The 15,093-nt window shown below is 40.4% G+C and overlaps 1 protein-coding gene across 3 annotated transcripts in view; it reads left to right on the forward strand.

Annotated features, from left to right (window-relative positions):
• The window catches only part of RSU1 (Ras suppressor protein 1), a 192,741-nt gene that overhangs the window by 14,311 nt on the left and 163,337 nt on the right, over positions 1-15,093 (forward strand). For all 3 annotated transcript variants that reach the window (XM_014528942.1, XM_005880959.2, XM_014528943.1), the window contains exon 3: positions 8,890-8,940. In XM_014528942.1, the coding sequence (XP_014384428.1) occupies positions 8,890-8,940 (51 nt within the window). The remainder of the gene's footprint in view (positions 1-8,889; positions 8,941-15,093) is intronic.

Below are 15,093 nucleotides of genomic sequence, written 5' to 3' on the forward strand. Positions count from 1 at the left end.
AATACTTGTTAAGTTTTTTCAAGGTTAGTAAAATCTTTAAGGTCCAGAGTCAGTTTTATTCTATATCTGCCTTCCTCTCTGCTTCCCCCTCCTTCTATGGGTTGTCTGTGTTGACTAATTTTTCTTGCTTGAACTATTTTATCTGTGTAACATAAAATAGGTGTATTTTTTAAAATATATTTTATTGATTTTTTACAGAGAGGAAGGGAGAGGGATAGAGAGTTAGAAACATCGATCAGCTGCCTCCTGCACACCTTCTACTGGGGATGTGCCCGCAACCAAGGTACATGCCCTTGTCCGGAATCGACCCTAGGACCTTTCAGTCCGCAGGCCGACGCTCTATCCAGTGAGCCAAACCTGTTAGGGCTAGGTATATTTTTAGAAACCAGTTCTAGAACCCCAGAAATCAAAAAGTTAAGCTCCTCATTTACAGGTAAAGTGATTTTACAGAAGGGTAAAGTGAGTTTTCTCAGGTTCCACAGGCACCAGAATCAGAACTGAACTGCAGCCCAGGTTCCCAGATTCCAGATCTTCAGCTTCTCTCCAATATGGGAAAATACTGTCCACACCAGGATGGAGTGTTCAAGATGATGGAAATTCCTGTTTTACCAAAACGAGGATTAACCTGAATGGGAAAATTCCTTTCTACTTTGAATGAAATATGACAGTTACATAAAGTAACTCAAGCAGCCTGAGACCCAGATTGTAATCCCATGAGACCCAGATAAAAATCCCTGCATTTCTCTAGAGCACACCTTCCTCATTTTGAAGATGAAAGTCTGAATTCAATTATTTGATTCTGTGAAACAAATTTTTAAAAAGAGATAAGAAACAACTAATATTTTTGTGATGCCTACTCCATCAGTATACTATGTTGAGCACTTTATAGCCACTCACTAGAATCAAAAATGTTAAAGTAAAATACGGTAATGCCATTAATAACTAACATTTACCAAATTCTTAAAACGTGGCTGGCACAGTTGTAAGCACTTTGTTACCTCACATATTCTTCATAATAACCCTTTACAATAGTCCTATTGTTAACCTCCTCTTGTGGAATTTTAAATGAGAACAATGAGGCACAGAGAGATTGAGTAACTTGCCCATGATTTCAGAGCTTGTGAGCAGAGAACCCTTTAAATGCTGTTTCCAAACAAGAAACTCATTAATTCTGACCCTGTTTTTTACTGGCCAAACAAATATCCACAAATGGCCAAACTGTGTGGCATTTTTATCCAAAAGATAAAAAGGAATCTTAGTCCATCAGTCCATTTTTCTCCCCAAACGAGGACATTGGCAGTATCAATATGCTTTCCTTTTCAGACAATATGGTGCATTCTCAACTTCTGTGTATGTCTGGAGATGAGTAAGGAGCTGGTGGGGCACAGGCACTTTTTTCTTCCCGGGGCCTGGTGGGAGATGTTTCTCTCTGATGACTCATTTCTCTCCTTGAGCAGCCTCCAGCTCTGCCTCCCTCCATACCTCTTACCTCAACCCCAGAGTCCGGGTTGCCTATAAAGGCACACCTCCTTCAGAAGCAGGAAGCATGCACTCGTAGACCTGCTGCCTACACAGAAGGTGTCCTCGGAGCTCAAAGAGCTGGGAGTCCTTCAGCAGCCACTCAATGCTTGAGAACCCCTGTGCCACCTGTCTCACCCGCACCCATGGTTTGGTCTCATGGGCAGTTCATTATTTTTACCCTTGGCTTTCAGCTTCTCACCCTGTGACATGCCTTATCCTGACCTCCAGCTGCTTCCTTCCCCAGCCTCAGATAACTAGTTTCCTGGATGGACACTCAGCTGTTCCCAGCTCAGACCTGGTGTATATTTTTTTCTGACCAGCTACAGGGTCCCTAGATCTTCTCCTGGCATGATGTCTGTCCCCACAGTCCGGCTCCAGCCTCTTCCCCTGCCTTCTCCTCTCACACACACTGATGTGTCCCCAATGGCCCCCACAAACCCACGCCTCACTCCAGAGACCATTAGACTCCTCACCCCCAGCCTTCTGCCTGGCAGAGCTCCAACAACGCGATCATAGCAACCTATGCATCAGCTGAACCAATGCAGAATTTCCTAATTACTAATAAACATAACCACCATTTTTTGAGAACCTACTCTGTACCAGATACTACTGACATTCTGTATTTAAAGAGCAGCATTTTTTTTTTTTTTTTGCATTTTACCAATGGGAAAAATCATTATGTATTAAGAATATTAAACCTTTGCCTGTCATAGGCAGTAGTCCCCTCTTACCTGCAAGGGATACAGTCCAAGACCCCTAGTGGATGCCTGAAACCACAGATAGTACTTAATGTCCCAATTGATACAAAGCCCCTCACCCCTTCAATGACCAGCTCACGAGATGTTCTCACATGTGAATCTCTGCTCTTATTTATGTATCGAAAGAAGTATTGCTTTTTTTCAATGACCACATATGATAAATTGCTTTCTGTTGAGTGAAAGAGCAATTAATTATGGTTGATGGACCCTTCATCTGTAAGTAGAATTCAGTTAAGTAATCAGTTTTAAAAACTTGCTACTAAAGAATTTCCAACTCTCCAAAGTAATTAATTATGAAGTAAAGGAAGGTTTTCATACCGTGGTGATTATTTTTGAAGTTTTAAATTTGAATGAAATTAAAAAAAAAATGTTTTTCTGATTCTGAGTGTGTTGATAAATATGATATTTGTATTATATCTTGGTACCAAACATTTTATTGTCTGTCTTCACTTTAATATATTGTCAGAAGGTGCATATTTAAGAAGATCTGAATCGGTATCTTACTACCATGGGTGAAATAACATCAGCCATGTGTCACGGCAGGCATTTTCATCATGCATCGTGGAGACATAGAACCCAAATTGGTCAGCACTGCTTCCTGGTGCTGACATCTGGCTGCTCCCACATCCCTGTGGAGTCTCTGAGTCAGCATTGTGTAGGGCTGTTGCTATGTCTAGCCTACTGGGGAGCCAAAATGGAAAAGCCACTTGGACCATTCTTCATCATAAAGAATAAAGTTCAAATGAATTCTTTTTGGTCTGCAACTTGGGAGGAAACAAATTAACATAGGATACTATATGCAGTGTAATTCGAGGGGTAGCACAGAATTTATTTTTCTTTTAATTTCAGAGAGGAAGAGAGGGAGAGAGAGAGAGAGAGAAAAACATCAGTGATGAGAGAGAATCATTGATTGGCTGCCTCCTGCAAGCCCCACACTGGGGATGGAGCCTGCAACCCAGGGATGTGCCCTGACCGGGAATCAAACTGTGACCTCCTGATTCTTAGGTCAATGCTCAACCACTGAGCAACGCCAGCCGGGTGTAGTACAGAATTGGAATGGTGCCCCCTGGAGTTGTCAAACAAGGTGGCCCTCTTTGAATATCCCAGGAGGTACGGTGGTTCTCCCAACATGGCAATATTTGATACCACAGGAGCTGTCAAGAAGGGGTGACCATTGGCCTTCTGATGAAAGCAGTGTTTTTCTGATGGCTTCGATTCAGAGTGCAGTCCAGTTTTTGTGACCAGTGTTATAGAACCTTTCGCTTGTAACCCAAAGATGGCCGATTCCGACCTGTGACAAGGTTGCAGAAATTTTCAGGCCTCATACCACTTTGTGTGTTTTCAAGCCTCATCCCCCTAGTGTCATCCTGGCCGTGTTTTTCTCTGGCTGTAAATGTCATGCTGTAAAGCCAGAACTTTCTACCTTCTCTAAAGTGCTACCAAAGGGATAATTTGCTTTCTAATTTACCAAAATGAAACTAGAGACAATTTCCAGTGTGCCACATCTTTGTGATATGTTGGGTTATTTTGAAAGTAAGTCGATAATTTCATCTTAGGGGCTGTGGATTTTATCATGCTTATTTTTCTCATCTCATGCTGCCTATTTTGTGCTGCAGAAGAAGGAAAAAAACTGAACCTATTTTACATAATATCTGCTTCCATTGTGTTATCTAGTCTTTGTGATATGTTGGGTTATTTGGAAAGTAAGTCGATAATTTCATCTTAGGGGCTGTGGCTTTTATGCTTATTTTTCTCATCTCATGCTGCCTGCTTTGTGCTGCAGAAGAAGGAAAAAAACTGAGCCTATTTTACATAATATCTGCTTCCATTGTGTTATCTAGAAAAGGCAGTTCTTTTTCTAGTAGGTGTTTAGTTAGTCCTTTGATTTTTCTGAGTTTATTTCATTAAGATATTGGCTGCTCCCTCCTGTCCTGTACCTTCCCTGTTTTCCATCTCAGATATGGAAGCTGGGATTGCTTCCATAACCTCCAGTTGCCATATGTCTTCCACGTCCAGCTTCAGGGCCTGGTGCACCTCTGCCCTCTAGCCTTTTGGATATGTCATTCACCCCACAATAAGTAACATTTCCTTCTCAACTGCCATTATCCCTGCAGATATATTTCTTTCCTCAGTAATCCTTTTATACCTCACATTGTAGGGTTTACCTTGCATTTTAAGATTTTGGGCATGTTCACTCAATTGAGTGACTAAGTAATTTGTCATCCAAACCAGTACAGCTCTGAGAGGAACAGCAGACATAATCTCAGACTGTCCCAGGCTAACGAGGATGTATGGTCAACATTACTTCTACAAGGATCTCCAAGATAGCGACGCCTGGACACTCAGTGTGCTCAGTAAATACCCAGTCAGCGAGTCCTTGACTGTCTCTCTTGTGAAATTTCTGTAGCAGCCAGGTCCTCTTTGAGCATTTTCCTGCTGATTCCTCTTTTGGCTAGACACAAATGATTATAAATCATATATACAGTGCCAGCAACCTCACCCCACCACACTTTCCCTCACAAACACCTCCCTCCCAATGGTTTTGTTTCCCACTATTCATTTTGGCCTGAAATAGTGTTCACTCAAATCCCATTTCTAAAGGCTAGAGATAGAATGACAGTCAAGGCATGCTAACACTTAACTGTGTATGTCAACACAATTCTTAGTTATTTAGTTGACTTTTGAAAATATTCTGCTTTCAACCATAGTACTTCATAGTTATTTGGTTGACTTTTGAAATATACTCGTCTTTGAAAATGGCTGGGCAAAGCATAGTTTAATATTGTTGTAGGAATTTCAATAACAGTCCTCACTGTTCTGGCAGTGCCCATTCTTGACAGCTAATGGCTTAGCAGGACCATTAAAGTGTGTTATTCATACAGTGGAAGGTCTCCCAGTGTGTGATCCAGGTCAGGGTACAGCCTGCTCCCGTTTCCCCAACTTGTTTGACTAGAGTGGCTTTTGTACTTTTAAATAAGCCATTCTATTTTGCTAGACCCTTTCTCCCCTCCTTCCCCTTTTTAAAGAATTTTTATGAGTTTATTGGAGCCGAAGTGATGACAATTGCCAGGAAGCAAAATCTCAAAGGACTGAGAAAATGCTCCTCCCTTCTTTTTTAACAGTGCAGTTTCCATAGGAGACTCACAATGAACTCAACATTGCCAAGTGGGAGGGAGCCGTGGCTTTTATGAATATTCCTGTCTCTACTCGGTCTTTGCCTGTACCAGGCTTTGTGATTGATTCTGTCCAATCTTACTGCTCTCCCCATAGGCCCAGCCCAGGGTCCTTTGTTGTCCTAAATATTTCCTCTAAGGTCTTTCATTAACTTTTTCTTTTCTAATCTAATTTTTCTCCCTCTTACCTACTTTAGCATGTAGCCCTGTAACAATAGTAAGAAAAGAAAAAAAAAAGTACATTCTAGTAATGTGATCAGCTGAAGCAACAACTGGATTTCTGTTCTCTATTAAAAAAAAGAAACTTGCACATTTCACCACTTTATTCTTGCTAAATGCTTGTTGAAATGACACACTGAAATGATTGCAGAGAACCAGCTTTCACTACTTAAATCTTTCATCATAAACGTTTTTTGGGAGGAGAGCAAAATTTCTTTGTTTTTAATTAGTTGTGATATTTTAGGAAAAATAAAGGCAGGAGGAGATAGGATTATTAGTTTTCTTTATAATCACAGTTGATTTCTGTGACACTTAATTGGAGTAGTTTGCTAGTGGCAGAGGTTGTTAGTTGTCTGCTAGTTTCAGTTTGCCCCATCTTTCTTGATAATAAAACCCCTAATTTTAGCTGGCACATGGTCACCTAGAATACAGACTGCATTTCCCTGCCTCCCTTGCAGCTAGGCCTGACTGCATTATAAAATTTTGATTAATTGCTTATAAGTAGAAGTGCCATGTGTAACTTCTTGGAAGTTTTCTAAAGGAGGAAGGCATTTTTTTTTCCCTTTCTGTCTTTCTGAAGGGAATGCAGACATGATGGCTAAGCTCATGTAGCCATTGTAGACCATGAGATGTGATTCATGCATTGGGGATGGTTGATCAACAAGATACCAGGAACCTCTGGATTGCCTGTGTATAAAAAAGAGAGAAACTCCTGTTATGTGTAACCTTTATTATTTGTGGTTTGTTCTCACATGAGGTTGATCATAGTCTCAACTGATCTATCTGTGAATCCATTTCATCTTGTTTGGTAGGAGGGCAACAGCTCTTTGATTTTTTTTTTATCAGACTATATAACATAGAGATAAAGGAATGCTTTGTTTGGTGGGCAAGAAAATCTTAACTTTTATAAGCAAAAAATGTATGAGATGTTCTGCAGTGTCTAAAATCTTAGATGTTATGTGACTCTTACAGATCACAAACATGCTCTTCTCCTTCCTCTTTGCCTTTTTCTTCCCCCTTCTGTAGTCGTTCAGTCCGAAAGCCAGTAAGTGGGACAGAAAAAGAAAGGTGTTCAGATTTGGGGGCGTGATGGCCTACACCATGTGTGGAAACCTGAGTGGGATGAGGGGGGGCATCTGTGCGGGGTGGCAAACCTGGCTTGGGAGGTTCGAAGCCAGGCAGGGCAAGGAGGGTGAGGGCAGATGAGGAGGGTGAGTCTGACAGAGTGTGATGGTGGAAGGAGGAGGTGGGGGGAGATCTGTTGCTGCATTATTACATTGGATGGTTGAAAGTACTCAGAAGAATCCACAACATACATGGTTTAGCAGGAGTAAGAAAACATGGTGAGCCTCTGCGGTCCGGGAGGCTCACTGGTGATTCCCTAGGATGGTATTTTTAGCTGCTCAGAACATATTTTGTCTCCAGATATGAACCATCAAGACATGTGAAAGAATCAGGGTTTCAGGGAAGCCCAGCCAAAAATGTCCAGCAGTGTCTTTTATGCCCGACTGGTCATGTACCTGTAGCCAGATGTAAGCCATCAATCTGCATGTCCCTCGACTTGTATAAGCTGGCTTGGGACTTCTGGGGCAGTTTCAACTTTAAATGAAACATTAAACATCTCTAGCCAACCTACTTGTCCTGCTTGTGACCAAGAATCTACCAGACTCCTGGGTTTCCCTGCAGATAAGCATAAGCTATAAGATAACTCTATGCAGTTACGTATAGAGGTATCATGAAGTAAGTGAGTAGGTTAAAGGTAATGGAAGTCAGAGGTCTCACTATTAGAGAAGGGGATTACAAACATGGGAAGGAAGAAAACTTGAATGAACTTCGTATTGAAATCAGATTTGTTGGTATGAATTCAATAATATAAATAGTGAAGTGAACACAGTTGTGTGTGTGTGTGTGTGTGTGTTCATGTGTTCTTTAGCTCTCTCCACTGATAGGGGCTGAGAATATTGAGCCCCTAGGTCAGTGGTTCTCAACCTGTGGGTCGTGACCCCTTTGGCGGTCGAACGACCCTTTCACAGGGGTCGCCTAAGACCATCCTGCATATCAGATATTTACATTACGATTCATAACAGTAGCAACATTACAGTTATGAAGTAGCAACGAAAATAATTTTATGGTTGGGTCACAACATGAGGAACTGTATTGAAAGGGCCAGAAGGTTGAGAACCACTATGCCCTAGATGGCAATGAGCACATCTAGTGCCCAGATTTTGGCTTATATATACATTTCCACAAAAAGGAACCAGAGCTCATTTTAGAAATGGCTGATTCCAGGGCTGTGGCAGAGAAGTATCAGAAGAGCTTGAATACCTTGTGCAGAAAGCAAGGACGTGCTCAGAGTGATGGGACTTGCCAAAGGAGCTTAGCAACCAGGTTAGATGGGCACGCACTGTCCAACTGGGACAGTTCGAACATCAACATACATAGTAATTTTATTTTTATTTTTTATTTTATTTTATTTTTTAAAATATATTTTATTGATTTTTTACAGAGAGGAAGGGAGAGGGATAGAGAGTTAGAAACATTGATGAGAGAGAAACATCAATCAGCTGCCTCCTGCACACCCCCTACTGGGGATGTGCCCGCAACCAAGTTACATGCCCTTGACCAGAATCGAACCTGGGACCCCTCAGTCCGCAGGCTGACGCTCTATCCACTGAGTCAAACCGGCCAGGGCCATAGTAATTTTAGATTATAACTCGTTGACTAAGATAGATCAAAGCCATACAAGGATAAGTAAGTAAATCATGATTTCCAACAGCAACACCATTGACAGTTTGGATTGGATGAGTCTGTGGTGTGATCTTTTTGTCTTGGTGTGATAGTTTGTTAGCTTGGATGAGGGCTTTGTGCCTTCCACACTCTTGGCCGGTTCTCTGACTGGCACAGTTACTGAGATGGATCACTGAGGCTGGGCCAGCAAAAACCAGCTCTGCAAGCAAAGCTGACTGGCCCTTAGAATGTCTGATCCTGCTCATTAATCTCATTAGCTCCAACTTGCTATGCTGATTGCACTGCTAATTGCATGACTTTTCTTAATTTGGTTTAACATTTACCGACAGTGTTATATGAATTCTTGAGTCTGTTTTTGTGAGAGGTAACACTTCAACCTGTGAAAATAATTTAGCACTTTACATTTTAGGAGTGTAACTATAATTTGGGTACATTAACTAATTGTGTGATTTTTTCTTTTTCTTTTACAGTCTCCTTATCCCACATCACACAGCTGGTCCTCAGCCACAACAAGCTAACAAGTGAGTTGCCTTTCTCATTTGTTTCACAGTGTCTGCCTTGTCGGTAATGTGGTGATACTGCTGATTCTCTTGTTTCCTTTAAAGACACACGTTTATTTGGGGAATCCTAAAGTTTATTTTGGTGACACTAAGATACATGAGCATATTGTCTTCCCATATTTTGTACATTGCTCTATTTTGAGGACTCTTTCTTATTGAGTGTGTAAGCTGAAGAAAGAAAGTGACATTTTGTTTCTGTGGAATTAGTCCCATTTAGGGATGATAAATGCTGCAGTGACCTGAACTGCTGGGCCATTCGTTAATATTTTATGAAAAAAAAAGTGTAAAAAAATAATTAGAATAAGAGTTTTTGCTTTCATCTATACTTCCTCTTCAAAGGGGAAAAATTTATCTGTTGATGTACTTTCCTTCCCTGCTTAATGAGGGGAGCGGGGGAGAAACCAAAGAGTTGTATAAACTATATATATATATATTTGAATTTGCATTTTAAAAAATTCTTGAGTCTGGTTTCTATTGGACATTAGTTGAGTCATGGTATGCTTAACAAATAGTAGGTTTAATACCAGCTCTTATAAGAATATCTTGCATGAATGATATGGGCCATTTTATTCTTAGCTGTGGCTTTAAAGATTTTTTAATGACAGGGCCCCACTCTCCTTTCTCATTCCTAATTGACTGTCACTTCTTTGTGTTTGCCATATTTCCTGCAGCCTTGAGTGATTTTCTAATCATGTGGCAAGAATTTGTTCAGGAGCTTTCTGAGTCCAATGAAATTGAGCAGAATGTCATCCTGAGGGATTTGTGCCGTGAATTTATGTGCATTGTGTACAGCTTGAAGCAATGTCACAGAGCTGTTGATTATTGAGAATTAGGAGTGGCAGGGCCCCTCATGTGCAGGAGACAGGCAGATTAGTTCATTTTTAGCAAAAAGTGCATATTTGTAAGGCAAAGGCAGAGAGGCACAATTGTCACATTTTAGTAGTAGGGACCACAGAAGCTGAAAGTGAGGGCAACAGTCACTTGTGGTCATTTTTGTAACAGGTGACATGCAGCTGTTTTTATTGTTTTTGTAGCAAATGGTCCTGTTGTCCACAGAGAATCTAATCCCAGTCAGAGGGTTTTGCTGTTTGTTTAGAAGGGTGGACAGCATGATTCCTGATTTCCCCAAGATTTTGTGAGCAGAATTCCTGAAGCTGTATACTCAGTAGTTTATAAAAATATTTCTTAATTGCCAAGCTTATATTATGCGTCATTATTAGAGTGAAACACTTTACATTTAAACAAGAAAGCAAAACTTGCTTTAATCATATTATTTAATTAATTGATCTGTTCTTTAAAATATCTTTCAGATGGTTGTAACATTTCTTTTTATACTGCCACAGAGATAGAAATCTCAGGTATCCATGGATCAGTTTCTTGCTCCAGGCATATGATAAGAGATTAACCTAGAGACACACAAATATGGACTTAAATTGTGTCTGTGAAAAGGTTGACTGTGAATGGATCCAAACTTCATATTTCTTCCTTCCTGTTTTTTTTTCTTCTTCTTCTTTCCTCGTTTGAGACACACTTATCCAGTAAACTCTAATTAATCATCTTGGTAAATTCTGTTTCATGCCAATGTGAGTAGTGTCAGTGACACTCGGTCTGTTCCACTAAGGTCAAATTAGCATCTTTTACTGTTTTTCTGGCATTTAAATGAATGACTTTACAATGGCTTTTCAAGTGTTTATAGTAAATATGTCCATTTGATGGCAATATAAATATGCATTATGTGTAAGTGACTGAGCACATCCTCCTGTCATGTTTTATTGTAATCAGTGTCTTTCACTTTCTGTGGTTTTTAATAGGGGCTGCCTCAGTACTGCTTTTATCTTGCAAACGTGTTTGTGTTTTTCTCTTAGCATACCAGTTCCACTGGTCTCTAAAATCCCTGCTGTGGACTTATGGGATGAATGACTGGCTTACTCAAAGTGGGGTGGGGCCCTGATCGGGGACACCCATTGACTCCACGCATTTGAGTCAGTATCTGTGGGGACACTGTGATGTTGTGTTAACTTTCTTTCCCTGCTGCTAGTTTTGATATTGACAGGTACACTCAACAGTACAAGTGAGGCCATGAGGAAGGTGAAAGTGGGCTGATGGTCCTTAAATTCCTCAAGATTTTGTGAGCATAAATCCTTGATGCTTTCTAAATTACAGTTCATAGAAATATTTCAAAATTGTCAAGGTAATCACTGTTAGAGGTTCATCATTAGTACAGTGACACTACTGAAATTTAAACCTGGGGCACTGGGGCAATGTTGACGAGTTTTGGAAACTGGGAAGTCGTAGAAATATTTCAAAATTGTCAAGGTAATCACTGATAGAGGTTCACCATTAATACAGTGACATTACTTAAATTTAAACCTGGGGCAATGTTGACGAGTTTTGGAAACTGGGAAGTCAGTGGCAAATGGCCCTGCCTGCAACCACTTTCCTAGATGCATGCATGTCCAGGAGGTGGGAGGCAGAGTAGCCACTGGACCATTTCCTTCTGCTATGACTGGACAGGTACAATCTCGGAACCCAACAGAGAGTTTCCCTTCTGGCCCAATGGGAATGGTTTCAGAGTAAAGATGAGGTTCACCACCAGACCAACCCTTCAGAAACTCCACTTTCCCTGTGATACCACACATATCCTGTAGAAGGCGCTGTTTGCCTTTCCAAACCAGTTCTGCTCTGGCCCCCATCCTACAGCCAGCCTTTCCTCACCAGGTGCTGCCACAGGAAGATTCCTCTCCCCCTTAGGTGCCTAGCCCTGCTCTGTTCTAGGCTACCTTGTCCCTTACTCTCTCTTCTGCAGTGGCCTTGCCCCCACCCTCCCCTCCAGGCTCCCTGACTACCCTGGCCAACTTGAAATCTTTCTTCCCCAAACTCCTATTGTTCATAGATTCTTTTTTTTTTTTAAACATACTTTTTTTTATTGATTTTTTTACAGAGAGAAAGGGAGAGGGACAGAGAGCTAGAAACATAGATGAGAGAAACATCGATCAGCTGCCTCCTGCACACCCCCCACCGGGGATGTGCCCGCAACCAAGGCACATATGCCCGACCGGAATCGAACCTGGGACCCTTCAGTCCGCAGGCCGACGCTCTATCCACTGAGCCAAACCGGTCAGGGCTGTTCATAGATTCTTTACACCAGTGTCGCACATCCTTGTCCGCGTGTTTCATCTTTCTTCTCTCTCTCCAAACAGATCTTAGGCTTTATTGAAAGCAGGACTGTGTCCTAGTCTTCTTTCATGTCCTGTTCTTGCTGAACACACAGTGGCCTCCCAGTAATTACCTGTATAGACCAGCTGATGGAAGGAAGCAGTCCGTGACGGGGAGGAAAGCTGGCCTGAGGTGAATGGTCAGTGTAGGAACTGGACAGTTTTTTCAGGCTTTCCCAGTATAGGGGCTTGAATAGGTGTGGTCACCACAAACTTCTGTTTCTAACTCGTGGGCCCATTTCAAACGTGCTGGACTGTGAGAGCTGTAAAGAAACTTTACCTTATGTCCTGGAAATTGGTGTCATATCATCTTTGTAGTTATTAGGGCCCTTTTAGACTTGAGGAATGGTGTGTGGGCTGGCACTCCTCACAGACATCCGAGGATCCACACGGAGGGCAGGCTGGCACCACGCTGAGCCGCTCATGGTTCTTCCCCCCAGCGACCTCGTGGGCCTCCTTCTACCACCCTCGGTCTCACGTCTTCTAGGCCCATTACTCTTTCACTTAAAGTTAGTTTTATATTCTGTATTTAAGGTCCCAAATTAGTTGCTAATTTCTTCATATAATTAACTATTTTAGATGTTTCTTGAGGTAAGGAGCCCTGTCGGATGCTATGTATCCTACCCCCAACAAAAGTGCCCAAAGCATGGTGAACATGAAATAGGTACTCAATTAATGCCGATGGAGCATTGGATTGGTAGCTGATGAGTTGTGCCAAGTCCCGGCAGACCGAGGTGATACCTCCAAGGGCTGGCTTTGGGCTTCTAAAAAAGGAAACATAGCAGTTATTCCAGTCTGTCTTCCTCAGTCTCTGCCCTGCTCCTCCACCTGCTGCCTTTGTGATTACCCTCTCTTGTAAGCCAGTGTTAGCTAAGTCTTTAGTCTACTCTTTAATCTTATCCTTGCTTCTTACACTGTTTGGAAGTGTTAGTTTTGTTAAGTGTTTTCCTACTCCTTTTCAGTCTTAGACAAGTTTTTTTGAAACAGCCATTTTAACACTTGTCCACTAGAGGTCACTGTTGAGATAGATATTTTTTCCCCCTTTCTGGTCTTGGGCCTAACTAAAGATTAAAAACCAAAATGGTATCAGATGAAATTTTTTGTAAGCTTTTCAGCTCTGTTCAACAGGGCATGTTGCTCTTTCATTTTACATGTATAGTTTACCATAATTAAAGTAGACTGTTCTATAAGGAGCTATGTTATTTTTCTGTTTTGCTCCTAAAATTGTACATTCATTTTCACACATCATTTTTTTAGTGTTATGATGGCTACTTTCTCAAGTTAGAAACTTTCCTTCCAATATCTTTCCATTGGAAGGATTTTATTGCCTTCTGCAGTATTTTGTATTGAGTATATATGATTTTCCTCCTGTGGAAGAAAGTTTAAAGTAAGTATGTATGTATGTATGTATGTAATCAGATTGAATTTAAAAATAAGTCAGGAATGTGCATTTTGTGCATATTTATATTGATTCTTCTACCAAAAACCATTGTCTAAGAAAAAACACTGTACATTATGAAATGAATTATATTCTGCATCAGTAATAAAGCAATCCCTGAGCATTAATTTTCTAACATGAAGCTTTACTTAATATTAAAGATAATTTTATTCTTACAGCAAAATCCATATGTAGATATTGCTAGAACCTTAAATATGACAACAATATTTTTTTCGTTTTGTGACCCATGTATATCGAGGATGAAGCACTCATCATTTTGTGCAAGAAATACAAAAGATATCTTTTTTTGCTCTGTGCAAACCGTTAGCAGTTCACTCTGTGTAAACCTTTTCTAAGTGTGGGTCTCTGAATATAATTGTTAGGTTTTATACTTTGAACTTTTAACTGCCATGTAAAACCTTTTCTTGAGGTATTAGCAGTTTTGCCTGCAGTTTCAGGCCTTAATGGGACCATATCTTGTCATTTAATGTATCGGAAATGGCTAGACAGGCAGTAAACTTAGGTTTTATGGCAAAACGTGTGTTTTTTTAAAACAGATTATTTCCTATTACTTAGCTGATGTATGAATTTGAAATTACAGTGAACAAGAAATGCTAGGGTTTTTTTTTTAGTGATTTCAATAATTTCTTTATCAAAGATAATGTTCTAAGTACATAGAAGCTAATGTAATATTTTGAAATTTTATGCAGATACACATATTGATGGGATTTCCATAAGTGTTACTATAAATGAATTAAGCACCATGATCTACATAAAATAATTCATTCTCCCAATATGCAGATCCAATTATAATGAAGAAAATTAAGCAGGTTTTAAAAGCATAATAAATTGAAACGCTTTCCTACAGACATAATTGATTGTTGAGATGAATGAGAAAACTTAACTATTCCAATTCATAAGGATGACCTTCACCAGTCTTTCAACACCTTCCTGTTCCAAAGCCTCTAGTTATTTCCTCTCTCACAGATTATTTGTCATGCCCTTATGCAAAAGTTCTTGTGCATGGCTTGTATGAAATTAAACTGAGGGGGAATATGCAAAATAAATCATTTCTCTGTCATGAATTTATCTTGGGACAATGTCAAAACAACTTGTTGTTTGCATTTTAACAAAGTATAAATGTATTTATAATACAGAGGCTTTGATCAATAGCTTATTTTTTTAATTAGTGTGCATTTGTCAGTTTGTTACCATGCCATTATTTGAAAGACTGGATTTGAAAAAAATATATTCCTAGCATTTTTGAGTCAGACAGCTTTGACTTACACACTATTGGATGGTACCAGTGGTTAGGTTATCATAAAATGCTGCCTATAGTTGGCAGTTTGGTGTTATTTTTGGTTTTAGTAAGAAAGCATGCAAAGTCATCCTGTAAAAGAATCTGTTGGCCTGGCCAGCACAGTCCAAGTCAATGGGTGACATTGGAGAAATAGGCTCTCA

The sequence above is a fragment of the Myotis brandtii genome, unplaced genomic scaffold (assembly GCF_000412655.1).
Source record: "Myotis brandtii unplaced genomic scaffold, ASM41265v1 scaffold663, whole genome shotgun sequence".
Lineage (NCBI taxonomy): Eukaryota > Metazoa > Chordata > Mammalia > Chiroptera > Vespertilionidae > Myotis > Myotis brandtii.